At 41.4% G+C, this 16,879-nt stretch overlaps 1 protein-coding gene across 7 annotated transcripts in view; it reads right to left on the bottom strand.

Annotated features, from left to right (window-relative positions):
* Positions 1-15,201, bottom strand: part of CAPN7 (calpain 7) — a 36,955-nt gene extending 21,754 nt beyond the window's left edge. For 4 of the 7 annotated variants that reach the window (XR_012763734.1, XM_075418901.1, XM_075418908.1 and 1 more), the window contains exons 1-9: positions 14,899-15,079; positions 10,543-10,651; positions 8,684-8,841; positions 6,437-6,504; positions 5,120-5,317; positions 3,524-3,610; positions 2,513-2,639; positions 1,690-1,775; positions 671-764 (exon numbers count right to left, since the gene is read on the bottom strand). Coding sequence is in view for 6 of the 7 variants with exons in the window: in XM_075418901.1 (XP_075275016.1) it covers positions 671-764; positions 1,690-1,775; positions 2,513-2,639; positions 3,524-3,610; positions 5,120-5,317; positions 6,437-6,504; positions 8,684-8,841; positions 10,543-10,651; positions 14,899-15,000 (1,029 nt within the window). In the remaining variant the exon portion in view is untranslated. Of the gene's footprint in view, positions 1-670; positions 765-1,689; positions 1,776-2,512; positions 2,640-3,523; positions 3,611-5,119; positions 5,318-6,436; positions 6,505-8,642; positions 8,842-10,542; positions 10,652-11,524; positions 11,595-14,898; positions 15,080-15,153 lie in introns of those variants that run through there. The other 3 variants (XM_075418904.1, XM_075418905.1, XM_075418907.1) reach the window with 3 other exon arrangements.
* Positions 15,202-16,879: the final 1,678 nt, after the last annotated feature.

The raw sequence follows: 16,879 nt of genomic DNA, 5'->3' as shown, positions 1-16,879 counted from the left end.
AGGTTGTGGAGTCTCCTTCTCTGGAGATATTCGAGACCCGCCTGGACAAGATCCTGTGCAGCCTGCTCTAGGTGACCCTGCTTTGGCAGGGGGGTTGGTCTAGATGATCCCCAGAGGTCACTTCCAACTCCGAACATTCTGTGATTCTTTTATGCCCTTATTTATTGCACTAAAAAGAAAATGAAGCTCTTTGTGAGTTTAGGAAATTCTATCATATATCTTCAGGCATCTCCTCCCCTTACTAAAACCTGGGGTCATGTGAATTACTCTACGGTCATTCCATGTCTATACTCTTCCTGGATTTCCCTCTCTGTACTTTCTAGTTCTGTAACTTCCTTTCTATGATGGAGTGGAGAAGTGGATTACTTGCACCCCCTATTCATAAATATGGGATGCATAATTTTGTTCCTGTGTGGTTTTCATAATTCTTTTAAGCAATCTAAAGATTTTTTTATGCATTTAATGTGAGTGTCTGTACAAGAAACACCTACATTCTTTTGCATACTTCACAATCAAAATGAATCTCAAAAGGTTTAACAATTAAAACCCACTTTCCAACAAAACGTATCTAAAGTTTTTGCTATGCAAGCATAGCTGCACAGTGTGGCAGATCAAGTCTTTAAAAACACAAAATAAACAGTAGCTGCATTGTCTCCCCAAAGCCATTTACCTTTCTAGGTACACCATTGATATGAAGCTTCACCATGTATTTGCCACATGGATTATATTCTGGCTCTCCTTTCTTATTCTGAGGGTAAATTATGCTGTTAATAAAAAAAAACAAAACAGAGGAAATTATGACATAAATGTCTTGGCTGTACATACACTGATAACAATAAAAGTGGGATTAACATAGACTGTTTCTGGAATTTACACTGAACATAAATATGGATTTTTTAATGAAAGAGCAACTCAAATTCAGTAAAAATTACAGTGATGTTTAAATAGGTTTTATTTTTCAGGCCTGGCTCTTGCTGCAGTTCTCTGCTTAAATCAGCAACAAAAAGACCATAAGTAACCTGATTATTTCTCCAATATAAGCAAGGCAAACAAATTTATCTTACTATTAAATGAACGGTATTTACATATCTGTAGTTATTCACACAGACACTATTTATACAAGTCAAACATTTGAAGATGGAGAAGACAGTGCAGAACTCACTGCTCTTGAAAAGAATAAAAGTTCAGTTCTAATGAGTATAGGTTAAACCAAAAAAAAATCCAGGGACAACATGCACACACTGGTCTGGCAACGGGCTCCCGGCAGAGGCTGCCAAACCCACGCCAAATTTATCACAAGGTGCAGGTCAAGTGGAACTGAGATAGTGTTGTTAACATTAATTCTGCAATGAGATGAAAGATGGACCACTTGTTGCACAGCAGTTGGCATAACAAAGTAGGAAAATAAACCCATAAAGCATTATAAGTAATATTTCTATTAAAAAAACAAAGAAAGCCTTCCAAACTATTTATTCCTCCTCAAAGCACATCTAAAGTTAGACTCCAGTGTCTGTATACACATCTATATAAAGCTGCCTTCCCTCTCAGAAATGCTAAAGCCACACGAGTCCTAGGGAGATGAAGGTGAAACAAATGCTAGTTTTTACTGTGTCCAACTGTCATAGAACATATTGCAAGAGCTTGGCAGTATTACATCTGAAAAGATCTTAGAAAGCAAAAGCTACTTACCTTGTGATCAATTTTTTGTTGTATCTTCTTTCATATGCTGCACTGATAGCTAATGATGCCACAAAAGAACAATCTGATACTATTGTCTATAAAGAAAAGAAAAACAGTGAGGATATTTACTAATAACTTAGATAGCAAAACACAAGCGGGGTGTGTGGAAGGAAGCAAAATCATCATTTAGCAATTCCCTTCAAAAGGGAAAGGACTGAACCAAGAAAAGCAAAATTACTACTAAAAAGGCAGGAAATGTATGTTTGCTCAATATGAGGGCCCTACAGAGCAAAACAGAGTTAGAATTATTAATGACAGAGGCAAGTGCATTCATTCACACTTGCTCCCTCCACCCCAAAACATGCTGTGTAATATAAACCATATCCAATGACATAATCTATTGCTGATTTCAGAACAGCTTGGGCCATCTGCAGCTTAAAACTAAACAAGACACTTCCACTATTCTCAACGGGCCACCCTGCTTCCTGTCAAACAAGAATTTAAAAGTATTTCCAAAACTTTTTCCACGCAGTGAATTAAGTGAACAATTTGCTACAGAGTACACCTTGCCCTTTTTCATACTAACCTTAGTACTATTTCTGGAAAACAGGATTTTATGCTGGAATTCAAATCCTGGTTTTCTCTTCCACTGCTCACACACCTGTTTATTCTCCATGGAATCTGAAGTGATACTACTTATTTATCTACTTATTTTGTCTTGTGAGAGCCAAGGAAAACTCTCACATTTGGGGATTCCTTTTTGAACCAGAAGGTCTTATATCCCCTGCAATAAACTGCTAGCAGCACACATTTCTCTTTAGGAACAACTTACTTGCTTTATGCTGAAACTTGATACGGTATAAATCATTGTAGGGTTATTTGTTATGTCATCTGGTCGCACCCACTTGGCAAACATTGCTTTCTGTTTGGGGGATAATGGTAACTTCCCACATTTATCACTAGATTTAAGAGAGAAAAAGGTACAAATAAATCAATAGCAGTTTGGAAAAGCTTTTCAAGCTATGTCCAGTCTTATATGTCTGATAGATGGTGCAAGATACGTGCACGACAGTTACACAAGTTTGCGTACAGAGCTATAAAACAATTTCAAAGAACACTACTGCTAAGTTCGTGATTTTTAGGGAAAAAAAAGAAAAAATATTAAAAACAAGAAATAAAGCTTCCTTCATACAGGACTGAACAGGAAAAGGGAATTAAAAAAAAAAATCTATACCAGAAGAAACTCAAGTTCTTCACTTTATTTCAATACAATGAACTAATAATAAAAAGTTTCTTTAGTTCTGAAAATACTGAGGCTTGTCTGATTAACAAGGCTTCAGCAGAAAATTGGGGGGGGAGGAACCAACCCCAGGTGTCTTTGTCTATGACAGCTATATAATCTTAACATATTATTATTGCTCATGAACGAAGGTCTAGCAGTTACGCATCACTCTTCCTTGGAATAGCCCTTTACAGAGGAAATGGCTATCACCTTCACGTTACAAGGAACTGAGGCAGAGGGAACTAAACTAACGAGCATGCAGCAAAATCCGGAAATGGACCCAAGCTGCCAGCCCAGTACTCCAAAAGGCCAAACACAGTGTTGTCCTTATAGGCCTGAAGACATCAATGCAAAAGCACTGCAGAGCAGGATCAGCTTACATTAAACAGTTTTAAGATCAGTCTGGAAAAAGGAAGTGGTAGTATTTAAATACCTCTTCGTGAATTATGCTTAAAAGCTTACTTACACCATTTTAAACTCTGAAAAAGAAAACACAGAAATACCAAATATGGGAAAGATTTGGAAATAAAACCAAAAGTTCAGTAATTAAATCACACTTACGAAAATGGCATAGGGAATGCAAAACGTTCCCTCAGATCAACACTCATGAAAGGTACATATTCAATGCCATTAATTTTTGAAGTCTTCCTGCAAGTCGTAAGGAAAAAAAAAAAAAGTTACAAACCTATCTATCATCTTCCAAAAACGAAGTTCTGGATGGTAACACAAAATTAGTCTTTAAAAACTAACAAGACACAATGCTTCTGAAAACAAGATGACTACCTCTTGAAAATGGAACAGCCACTGTATTTATTTGGGTTTGAAATGTGCAGTACTTGATGGCTCCGTCACTAATTGTCCAAGTACATACCTCTGGAGAAGTCACCATGTCGGCACAGAAATGATTATCAGCCACAAACCTCTTCACAGCTCTAGAAGTCACATTTAAAACCATGTTTGTCTAAATAGAATTTCTCAAGCCACTTAAGCCTCTCATTAAAGATAGTCTTAGGATAAGTTGACAGCAATTAACAATTAGCAACACTTAGATTTCACCTGGCAGTATTTTGGAACATTTTGCCAAACAACAAAAATACTGTTTATTAGTACATTTTTCATTAAAGTGCACAGAACAAAAAAATGAGAATCATATTTAAATGTGAATGTAATTTAAGTTTCAAACAAGGAGTTAACTGAAAGAGGTATGTGAAATATTTTTAAATCAAATGATGATTAAAGATGTGAAACTCTTGCAAGACTGAAACAATAACAACAGCAACAACAAAAAAAAAAAACACACATGAAAAAAATACCCTAAAGCCCCCCAAACCATCCACAAACCCGGAAAAATTTACTGCACAGGCACCACAAGAGGAAAAAAAGTGAAATTTTAATAAGGCAATTCTTAATGCTCTGAAACTTCTCCAACACACCTACATTTCTATCTTCATGACCATATCCTCAGTCCATTTAAGAACCCCAAGGTCAACAAGCACACTACATGTTTTATGATCAAATCCTGGACAGTGTTGAGCATCACCTCAATCACAATCTTTTTTATTGCATAGGGAGAAGGAAGAAGGTTAGAACACCTATCAGAAAACCCATCTAGTTTTAAGATATATTTGATGGTTTTCAAAATTCATGATTTAGGCTAAAGGTTTTATGAATTATTTGTAGCCTATTCCACCTATAATAAAAGTCAAAGCAAAATAAACTGGATGTAACAGAAGTTACAACCCTACAAAATATTATACTTCCTCAATTTCCAGTGAAGTAGTAGTTGCATGATCTACAAAACCATCTTTGTACCTTGGCTTCTCAGAGCAGATCTTTCATAAACTCGGTCAGGTACATTATGTGTAACATACAAAAATACAGCTATGAAAAATAATTCTGGCAGTGGGTTAGAAGGAATTGTCTTCTAAATACAAACTAGAAAGTATGCTCTGTGAATAAGAGCCACTAACTACATTACCATAGAGAATATGAGAATTTATTAATGTGCAAGTAATAGCAGCAACAGGGTTTGTAAAAGGTGGTTTCCAGCCGTCTGTTTATACACCTCATCTTCAGCTGTTTCAATCTACTGTGTAAGATGCACAAAGAATGTAAGCACAAAAGATAATATTTTCTAAAAATCTGTCTTCAACTTACCTGAGTACTTCAATCTCCTCTGCAGTGTATCTTTGACCTTGAGATTCACTAGCTTGTACTGCTCTGATTGTCTGTGGTTTATCATTTAAAGAAAAATCAGGTCCCAATGGAAAGAATGTTCTGACCGGCTGATTTGGTTTAGCTGTAGTTGACTTCTTCTGAGTTGACTTTGACACAGATTCCTTCAGTGCCTCTGCTCTAAAGCAGATAAAAATGTACTTTGTTTACAACAAAGATAAAAACATAGTTATGGTTCACTTATTTGCTTGGTTCACGTTCCCACATGTGTTAAATGGAATGAACAAATGCCCGAGTTGATCAATACCACTTTTCCTAAGAAAAATCAATTTCCAATGCCATTACTTCTTTATTTTCCTGTCCTAGAATAAATTAAAATATAGCATTTCCAATTCATATATAAGCTACTTTCGACAAAACTCATTAGATTTTTTTGTTGCCTTTAAACTATGCTAATAGAAGAATTCGCATAAGTGTTCACTATCTGGAACCTCAGAATAAGACCACTGAAACACAGAGCAAGAAAACCAATTTGCATCCTCTCATACCTTCAGGATTTAATTTGTCTAGCAGCTACAACAGCAGTACAAACCCCCTAGCATTCTCACAACCCAGCATTTCAACTGCTTGAAGACTGTGTCTTCAGGAGTCATGTTTTGTTGTTGTTGTTGTATTAAGCTGCTGGCTAGTCACGTGTATGTAAAATATGGGGTTTTTTGAACACAGACTGAGAAGTGCTGCAAACCAGCTTATACTGAAACTCGGCCCAATATAGTCCGTTATTCACCATCATACAGCTGATTTAAAAATAGTACATTGAACTTACACTCGTGTAACACGTTTCAGCTATTGAATCCACTCCACCAGATCTACCCATACAATGAGATTGCTACCGTCAAGATAAGTATTTCCCAGTTTCCAACCTACCTGTCTTCCTTATGAAGGGATACCCTGACTTTGTGCTGGCCCGAATTCAGCATTTTTATAGAAGCCAAAAATTGTAGTAGAGTATTCCGATTTATACCTCTGAAGACTGAAGTTCTATTTGTTAGTAGCAATGCACTGAGTCCTTTCCTAATTCTGCATCTCCCAAGACTCCCAGAGGGTTGGCACAACGGCCGCTATATTCAGCGGTATAGTAGACGGCAGCCATCTGCCTGGAGAACTCTATAGAGACTTGCTCCACCTAAAACCCATACACTTTGCAGTACGGAACAGACACGCTAGATTGACAAGTCAGCTCAGAGAGCACGCTTAGACCTGACAGCAAGTATGTTTACTAACACAGGCAATACTCACCTATCCAGTGCTTGTCGAGCCAGCTGTTTCAGTTTTGACTGGAGGCCTGCTTCTGAAGTTTCAGTAGCCTTAAGTGCAAAATAAAAGAAAAAGCTACATATGCAAAAAAACGACAGGTCTTACAAGCTCAGTTTGTCAAATTCCACACTTACAGATTACAGCAAACAGTAACTAGCTATTTTTTCCAATTCTCTTTTGAAATGAGCAAACATGTTTTTCTAAAATCTCAGCATAAAGAGCATACTAAGTGTATATCATTTTGCTGTTCTAGTGAATGTTCATAGAATGGAAGTGATTTTTAAAATTCTTCAGCATGGGAAGCACTGTATACACATAAAATTTGCCAGAAGAAAACCATATTAAAACACTATGGGCAGAAAGAAGACAAAAACAAATGTTACGTATGCTACTGAGCTTACATGTGTTCCAATTCTTTTTCCTCAAATGAATCAAAAAATAATAATGGTGACTTAGAAAAAAAATTTTTTTGAACGATTACTTTCATAAAATACAAACAAACAAGATTGCTTGCAATTTAAAAATCTTGTTCCTGCACACTTATTGCATAAAACAATCTCTGACAGGGCACCAAAACAGATTATCAAGAGTGCTAACAACTGTCCCCAGTTGGGAGGTCAGCTATGACAGCTTACACTTTTGTTTTCCTTACAGATGAAGCACAGCTACTGCAGCTAAACAATCTGCAAGATGCACAACATGAGGTATGGTTTCTCCTGTGACACCCACAAGCAGGTTTCTGATTCTAGCTTTGTGCCTTGATGAATTCTCCCAGGTCAGCTAGGTCAACCGAGGAAACAAAAAGCAAGCTACTGTCACCCCAAGAAACAAAACTAGAAAGACCCTCTACAAGCAACTATTTTCATTTGCAAATCAACTACACCCTGGAGTTCCTGCTTCGAAAAGACTTGTATGAAGGTAAGGACTGGAGATAAAACACCAGCACACTCATCTAGGAGCAGCATCACTGCTCTGTGACAACTTCCAGGGTAAGGAAGAAACAAATCTCTCCACCTGAATATACTGAGGAGAAAGACAGAAGTAAAGCTTCAAGATAGCAGAGTTCCTTCAATCTTCTTTCATCTTGGGAAGAAGGTACTTTTTGATCACCCCGAGGGACAAAGCCTACAGTCATCTCAGCAAAATAACATGCTAGTCAAGATTAAAAGAAACTTCAGCAGTATCTGCACCTAATGAAATACCCGATAAAAGCAGCTGTTTATAGGAGATAATTTCAGACTAACTTCAATATATGTAAGTAATATTTGCATGCACTGACACACCAGAAGGAGCAACATAGCAGAGGAAAACCAGTATGCTGCTGCAGTAAGTTTTATGTAATAGACTGAAGACTTTCTGCTCCAACAGCTCAAGTGGAAAAACTAGAGCAGTTCTAACTCTTGATCTGTTACACTGCATCCCCAGTGTTTTTTAGCCTACATAAAACCAGTTTAAAGAATTCAGAGCAAAGAATAAAGCATGAAGCAAAAGTAACATTCCCCTCCCAACAACCCACATATACATATATTATAAAAAGGAAGAGAAGGGAAAAACAGGCTTGGTGGAGTTACATTATGATGGTGAGCTCTTCCTGTAATGAGTTAGTTAAGGCAACTGGACTTAAGGGAAAAAAGCAGTACCTGTAATTATATTCTCCATCACTTACATAATGGCAAATTCATCCTTGCCATCAATTTCAGTGTGAATTGAATTCACTCATAACAGCTTTAATGCTAAGCACTGAGTAATCAAGTACTATTTTTACAAGTTTTGGCATTAGTAGACCATTATGTTTTCCGAAAGTGTTACACGCAAAAATTTCCCTTAAATTACTTCCTTTAACGTAGTCAGAAAGTAATATAGCTGACAAATTAGCAAGTCATCTTCAGTTTTAACAGTTTTTAATTTCTGTTTTAGTGTTGCATTCACTCCAAGACAAAAATTAACATGAAAAAAATTCCAGAATATTTCTAGCTTTTAGTATAATCCAGTTCAGGAAAAACACATAAATCACAAGTCCCCATAAATTTACAGTGTTAAATAGCAACATAACACAAAAACTGGACGAAACACTAAAAAAAAAAAAGGTCAAAAAATGATTAAAAAATAGTTTTTAGAAATACAGGCACTCCATTTTTAAGCCAGCCTTTAAGGGTCAGTCACTTGTGTAAGTGGAAGAATTTCTTACCATCACATAATTCCACCAAGTTAACCTGTAGCTTAACATACTGTTTTCAAACAGAGTTCCACCGCTTCTGTGTACAACTCTATAGCTTCTTCTGCATTGCCTTTATCATCTTCCTCAAAAGCCTGTGTAACTAGGAAGTGAGCACGCTCCAAGTCCAACTGTTGTTTTGACTTCAGAGGATCTGTGTTCTGTGACTGAACTAAATGAAAAAGAAAGTATTCAGCTTTCTACAGTGGCAGACCTGTAAAAACATCCTTACCATGGTACTGAAACACTAGCAGTTCTAATCAGGTGGGCAATACCTATTTTTTGGCTGGAACCCAACTCTTTTTGAACTTTGCTAAAACCATCTTTTCAAGAACAAGAAAACACCACCCCTTCTCCCCAAAGCAGAGATACAGTCTCAGGATATTTCATGTCAAATAATGTAAATAAAATCTCTTTCATACTACACTAAGGACAAAGTGCTTTAATTACGTAAGTATTATGCCATTTGTGAAAACACATCACCTATGGAAATACACAGAAGTTCCTTAGGTGTGTATCTCATTGAATACCTTTATTAATAACCTGAAAGAGAAGATTGAGTGCACCTTCATCAAGGCTGCAGACCCCACCAAACCGATTCACTCAAGAACACATCTGCTATTCAAAGGGACACAGAGAAGCTAAAGTAACAGGTTGACAGGGACCTCAGAAAATTCAAGCAGAACAAACGCTGTGCCCTGTGCCTGGGACAGACTAACACCCTGCAGGGTAGGGCTCTGCAGAGAAGGGCCTGGGGTCCTGGGGCAGAGCTGGGTGAGCCCAAGCCTGTGATGAAGGCTAACAGCACCCCGGGCTGTGTCAGCAGGAGCATAGCCAGGAGATGGGGGAAGCGATGACCATCCTCTACTCAGCACTCAGTAGGCTCTATCTGGAATACCGCATCCGATCTCGGGCCCCTGAAGATGGTTGTGGCTGAAGGACCTGGCCTTTTGAGAAGAAGCTGAGGGAGCAGGGCTTGTGCAGCCAGGAGGAGAAATGGCTTTGGGGGGACAGAGCCATCTCTAATAGCAACTTGCCAATAACCATAAGGTTATGAAGAAAATGGACTCTGGCTCTTCACTGAAGTGCAAAGAAAGGGAATAAGAGACCGTGGCTGTGAATTGAAACAGGAGAAAATCCAACTAGATATATTTAAACAACAATAACAAAAAATCACTAAAAATAAAATTGCACCCTGGAACAGGGGCCCAGAGGCACCCAGGAATTTCTGTCCTTAAACGCTTTCAGGACATGACTGCACCTGAGCAACCTGGTCCAAAAAAAAAAAAAAAAAATCAATGTCCACCCTGCTTTGAGCAGGAGATTGATCTACAGACCTCCCAAGGTCCCTTTTTGGCCAAGTGATTCTATGATTCTAACTGAGAATTGCAGGTGTGCAAAAATTTGAGATTTTTGTCTAAGCACAAACACTGAAACTGGATCAAACAAGCAAAGCCTCATGAGACCCAAAGAGCTCTTCTGCCCTCTTAAAGTTAGTAATTCTACATAAGTACCAGAATCCACTTGCTTCAAACCCATGGTGCAGCTGAGGTGAGTTTTGATGTGTTCCTGATCAATTTTTGTTGCTATATTTAATTACTCTGGTTTGCTCTGCAGATGTGGTTCCTAAGAATATTTGAGAGGAAAGAATACCACCCACACCCAAGTCTTTAGGTAGTAAGTCTCCGCTTCATTTCTGATATATCAGAATTCAAAGCACTGATGTGCTCGTTGTATTTGTGGTCCTTCACAAATGACATGAAAATCAGAATAATTAAAAACAGAGCAAACATCATTGATACATTTCACAGCACCAAAAGACTTTCCACTCAATTAATTAAAGCAGAGGTTTAATTAGAAAGCCCTTACCCACCTGCTGAATGGAGAGCTTGAACTCTCTCCAAGTACTCATTTATCTTTTCTTGAATATTTTCCAAGTTGGACCCTGCCATCCCAGCATAAATCAAGGCTTGTGCAGCTTCCTGCAGAGAGAAGAATTTGAAACGAAGTTAATGTTTGATGCCTAGAAAATTACTTTCCCTAAACAGAGGGCCTACCAGCAGCCATCAGGTACACGAAAGCAAGCCCCTACATCTGCAAAAAGACGCAGAAGCTGCTGGGAAATTCTGATGGAAAGAACAAGTTTCAATTTATAAATGAGATCACGTCCAATTTCTCACACATAGGATAATCCGTAGGACTATAAAAACCCTTTTGAGACTCTATAAGGCCAGATCTTTGGTCTGCCTGTATAGTAATGCGTGGAACTAGAAGATTTTAAGTAAAATTTTTCAAGCAAGCACTGAAATCAGTTAAGTAAAGCTCCCAAGCCACAAACTGCCTTTTATGTTTAAAGCTGTAGATTTAAGGTTGGGGGGGGGGGGAAGCTACTCAAAAGCTATTTGCATTTAATGTAATAATAATGAAAGAAAACCAATATAAAAGCTTTTCAAAAATCAGAGGCATAGTTTAGAAAGCCTTTTCTTTTAGTATCACTCACATAAAGCCATTAAATTTGGAAAGTCTACAAATTTAGTCTCCTAGCTCCTCACACTTTGTTTTTTAAGCGTTCGTGTGTACACAAAACACCAGATATTGATGAAAGTCTGTTTCCAGGAGAGAGTGAAGGCCTCCAGCTCAGAAGAAGAGTTCATTATTCACATTAAGGCTTTTTTCTTAATAGATTTGTGCCGGACAGGAAAACTCCTTCAGTTGCATAAGCTGTCTACCCGTTCACGAAATTTATGAAAAACACGTAATGTTTGGCAGGGTTGTAATAAACAGTCAGAGCTGACACAGTCTCAGAAGCATATGGTAAATTGAAAATTGTCACTCAAAAAAATGAGGATAAGAACCTTATTTTGTCCTCATTATTGGCATGGAAAAAAACTCAGACTTCTGTGGCAGTGCTCGTCTTCCAAGCAGCTGTAGAAGAGAGAAGGAGGTGGTCATATAGCAGGCTGAGTATGTAGGAAGCAGAACAATAACTAAAGAGCTGCTCCGAGAGGCTGCTCCGCACATGGCAAGCACAGAGCCATGGCCAGAGGGTCTCTTGCTGGGTTTATGGCCATGCCTTCTGTCAAGCTTAGTAATTTGCTCCCATACACATCTGTCTAGTTTGCCCAAGCTTAAAATGGATCCTGATACAGCCTGTACTTGTTATCAGGATAAATTTTCACTGACAAGCTCACAGAACCAAGTACCACGTATTCCCTGTCAACACCCATCACATAAAACGTCCACAGCAACGGAAAGGTAAATAGAAGTACTGTGCCAGCTATATGTAGCAATTTGCTACCATTTAGGTCCAGCATACAACTAATTTTTTTGGGGAAAAAAATGCACTACAGATACCTGCTCAAAGGATGTATATGCTTGTCTGTGACACACCACAAGCAAAGACTGACAGAACAGGCACTGTATCATAATGGTAAATTGTCTACATATGACACAAAGAACAAATGTGGATTTTCAAACCAGTGCAGCAAGAACAATGCATAATTGATGTTGCTTCTGTGATTTCAAGCACAACTGTTCTGCCTGGTTTTAAGATGTAAGCATATTGAAAACAGTCTCTTACAAATTAAGGCTCTAAAGGACTGAAGCAGTTGACCAACTGCCTGCAGAGCCAGCATGACATCTGTTTCCAGTGACAAGACGGACATGCAATTCAGAGTTGGTATTTACAATCTCTACGATGCCACTACTATTCTTTGGCATGCGTAGTGTGCCACAGTCACACTAAGCTAACTATTGATCATCAGTTTACAAGTTGTTAACTGCTGGTCAACAGTCAAACTTACTAACTGTCTTCAGCAGTTTTGCTGAAGTCCTCAGGTGCTCGAATCCTTTCTGACATTTCTGTAGAGCACCATTAGCAAAAGTTACCCTAAGCTGGCTCACATACAGCCCGTCTCTAGGAATCTGTCAAAGTTACGTGATAGCACGAAGCAAACAGCACTTGCTAGCCGTAGGAACTCCATTCCGACAGGTCCATTTGCCGTCTAATGGTAACAAATAGTAGCATTTCCCCGTGTGCCATTGCATTGCATCATGCATTGACCTTAAGCTCAAGTTCTTGCAGAATCCATTTCAGTACCCAGCTTTTCCACATGCTTCGAAGTTGCATCAGTGGGCTCTCAACTGCTTAGAGCAGCTGGAAGAAAGTTGGTTTCAGGCCAAAGCTTCTTTGCTCTGTGAAAAGCACAAAGTACCCCCAAAATACCAGACGATATTTTGTAACTGCTCTTGTTTAACCTAACATTGACACCAACTCATCACGCAACATTCAGAAAGCTAAACCTATGTCGGCTAAATCATACATAAAGAATTCTGCTTTAACAATACTTGCTGAGTTTGTTCTCACTTCTCCTGATCACAGTAAGTTTGAACACCAACACCTCCACATATCATCTGGCACAAGAGTCAATACCTAACCCTGGACTGACAAGAGTCACCTGTCTGAATACCATCTTTGCTGCAGAGTTTTGATTCAAAGCTTTCCTCGCACAAAGCAGTGTCCATAACCATGCTGCTCTGTGGCCTAGCTTTTGCAAACCTGAAAACATTTTCTAGATTATACTCATTGTCATGTGTAGCTTGAAGTGCACCAGACTGCTAGGGATGCATTTTTGCACTTTGCAAGACTATCACCCGTATGCTGCAAGTGAAAAATATTTTCCTTCCATACACTGTACAAAATTGTGCAAGAATGATTATCTGCAGAAAAAAAGAGATTATTATCTTCTGAAGAGCATTCGATAATTTCTTCCTGATATACAGAGAAATGTACTTTACTAAAGTAGTACTGCACACAGCTATCAGACCACATGCACACACTGCTGCTGACAAGCACAGAGCTTATTATAGGTAATTAACTTTCACATATATACGCTCTACATATATAAACTTAGCTCGTCCCACATTAACAACCAGGTTAAAAAAAAAGATACTCCTCTTCCTGTCCTTTCATATTTACACGCATAGGCCACAATGATAATAACACTATGCTTTTTACACATTTCAAAGACACCTAGTACTCATGAAGTAAAAGCCCAACTACAGAGCTCTTGGCAAGTTAATGGAAGAGAATCACTCTGGCAGCATAATCGAATATGTGGAATAGTTACTGCAACAAGGACAAACACAGGCTTTGAAGAAATCCCTTTTTGCAGGTGAGAAGTAAAGCCAGTGTGATACAGAACTTCAATGTAACTTTGCAAAACATAAATCCAACAAAATGAGACAACTTACACAAGGGAAAAATGCATAATGGTTGCACAGAAGCCACTAGATACCAATAGTAAGTCTACAGATACTGAGCAAGACACTGAATCAACCTCCTCACAGCCTTGGTTACACCAACCTGAAACTGTATGCAAACAATAAAACCAGGCCCCTAACAGAAAGAATATTCACATGTGGTTCAATATTCCCACAGAGAGAGTGAAAGAACGTTTGCCCATGGTTAAAAACACGTCACAGGTAGCCTGTGACCTGCACCTAGCTCAGACCACGCATTTCACCAAGTACCTCTCTTCTTCTTTAGTGACTGATTATACAACAGAGTTGCTCCCAGCTTGCTCGCTCAGGAGCTGCGACAGGCCCCGCTCGCAGTTCTCCACAGCGCTCGGCGCCCAGCTCTCCCGCGTAAAGCCGAGCAGCCCTTCGGGCCCGGCGGGGCGAGGCCGGGAGCGGAAGCGCACAGCCGGGGGGTCAGAGCCGCGCGTAGCCGGGTGCCGACCGAGCCTCCTCGGCAGCGTCTCCAGCAGCCGGCAGCAGCCCCTCCCCGCACCCCCTTTCCCGGCACCGCGGCCGCAGCGCTGCCCCTCAGCCCGGCAGCAAGCGGGAGAGCAGGGGCAGCGCCTGTTCCCACTCGAAAACGCGGGGAGAGCGCGTTTCGCAGCCGGCCGCGAAGGACGCTGCTCCTCCGCGGACAGGCAAAACTTCGGACGCGCACGCCGGACCTGCCGCCGCCTCCTCGGCTGGAACCGCCGGGGCGTACCCGTCCGGGGAGCGGCGGAGGCAGCGCTGACCCAGAGCACCTCACCGCCAGGCCAGGCCGGGCCGGGCCGGGCCGGGCCGGGCCACGCCACGCCACCCCTCCCCTCCCCTCCCCGCCCGTCATGGGGACTGAGGGGGGCAGCGCAGACCTACCAGTAGCTCAAGGGCCTCAGGGCGGCTCGCGGCGCCCTGAGGGAACCGCCGGCCGCCGCCTCCCTCCCCGTACCTTATAGTAGAAAACCGCTTCCTGGTAGCGCCCGCTCTGGTCTCGCTGCACCGCCAGCTGCGCGAACTTCACAGCGTCCAGTTCCAGCGTGGTGGCGTCCATGGCCCGTTCCCTCCCGGTACCGCCACCGGTGGCAGCGCCTCTCCAAGCCCGCTCCACGCCCGCTTCCCCCGCCGCTTCCCCCGCCTTCCTGACCCCGCCACGGCCGCCGGCCCCGCCCTCATCCCGGCCGCCTTCCACCCTGGCCACGCCCACCTGCCCTGACAGCGGCTGCCCCGGCACCCGCGGCCGGCCGCGCCCCGCTCGGGGGCCGCGGGGGCGGCGTGCGCATGCGCGCAGGGCGCTGTTGTGGGGTTTGGTAAAGGTGTGGGAGGACGGCTTCCTGCCGGGTGGGCCTGAGGGTTGCGCTGCGCATGCTCGGGTGCGCGCGGGATGTGGGGGTGGGGCGGGATCTGGGGTTTGGCGGGTGGCTGACTGTGGTGGCTGAGGGGAGGGTGTGCGCGGTGTCGTCGTGAGGGTTTGGGCTGCTTTTGCAGAGTCTGTCGGCTGATAGGGAGGTGAGGTCCAGGGCTGTTACTGCTGCCTCTTAAGACGGGGTGTTTTGGGGCTGATGTTGGGTTCCCCCCCTCTTTTCACTTTTTAGTGGAGGTGCTCAAAATACTTGGTAGCTTCTTTGAAGCCTTAAGCTCTAGAGGTGGGTGTTTTAGTTCTTGTTCATAGTTAATGTGTTGCTCCTGAGGCTACCTTTTCTGGTCCTAAAGAGAGCCCTTTCAGTGTATACCTGCATATCGTTAATGTGTAAAGTAGAAAGCAAGTAAGAAAAACTGTATTATACTGCTCACTCTTTAAAAAAAAAGGCAAATCTTCATGCTTCTGGTGTGCTTCAGGTTGGCAGTATGTAACCCACATCTCTTACCTGGGATGCTCAGGATTTTTTTTCTTCCTTAGGAGCAATTTAGGGGAAAACTGCCCCCATTGGGAGGTGGCTGCCAGTGCTTTATTTCTTGTTTGCTTTATAGCACCTGCATTCCCCCTCTCCCCAGCTGGTGTTGCAGGAGGAATTCCTGAGGCTGAGCTGCTCCGAGAGCCCTGGGCTGGGAAGCCTTGGTCTGTATCCCCTCTGGAAGCAGTGTCTTCGGAGCTGTGCCCTAGGAGTGTTGTGTCCATGAATTCAGGAATTGCCCTTTAGTGTGAAAACCAGTTCAGCTATACATGTGTGCTTTCAGAGTTTCTTCTTACTGAGGTGTGGGGTCTGTCCACAAGGAACCGCATGGTGATAGACAAGGGGCAGTGGGTGCAAGTTGCATCGGGAGAGGTTTCATCTTGACATAGGAAAAAATTTTTTTATAGTAAGAATGACCTCTCATTGAAACAGCCTCCCCAGGGACATGGTAGTGTCCCCATTGCTGGAGGTTTTCAAGCTGGTATTGGACAAGGTGCTAGATAATCTCATTTATGTTCTTTTTCCCATGGAAGACTGGACCAGGTGATCTTTTGAAGTTCCTTCTAACCTGGACAATTCTGTGATTCTGTGGGCTTTTATTTCTGCCTGAAAATACAGTTTATTGCAAGGCATGGTTTTCATGAGATGTAAAAATACTGCCTGGCAACTTATACTAAAGCTCTGCTTTACGAGTGTGACTTTTCAACCTGTTTTCTGATCATAGATTTAGTAAGACGTGCAGCTAAATGCAGTAATACCAGGTACTGAAATACTAAAATCTATCGTTTTTGCTCTCTGATTTTCTTAGGTACAGAGCTAGTGTTCCCATGCTATCTTCTTCTCTTCCTTATCCCTTTTGTGCTTTACAGACTGTACTGAAATAAAATTCAGTAATATTCTGTGTAAAAGATGACTTGGGTTTTGTGATCGGCTGCGTAGGGGACAGTTTTTGTAATCTTCATAGCTTTGCTTTTGGTTGTGCTTCTGATATTGGTTGTGGTGGTTTGTTTGTTTTTTTCCTTTCAAAGTATGTTTTAT

This window comes from Opisthocomus hoazin, chromosome 4, assembly GCF_030867145.1.
Source record: "Opisthocomus hoazin isolate bOpiHoa1 chromosome 4, bOpiHoa1.hap1, whole genome shotgun sequence".
NCBI classification, from domain to species: Eukaryota; Metazoa; Chordata; class Aves; order Opisthocomiformes; family Opisthocomidae; genus Opisthocomus; species Opisthocomus hoazin.
Note: the sequence above shows the minus strand (reverse complement) of the source record. Positions and strands in the feature narration are given on the sequence as shown.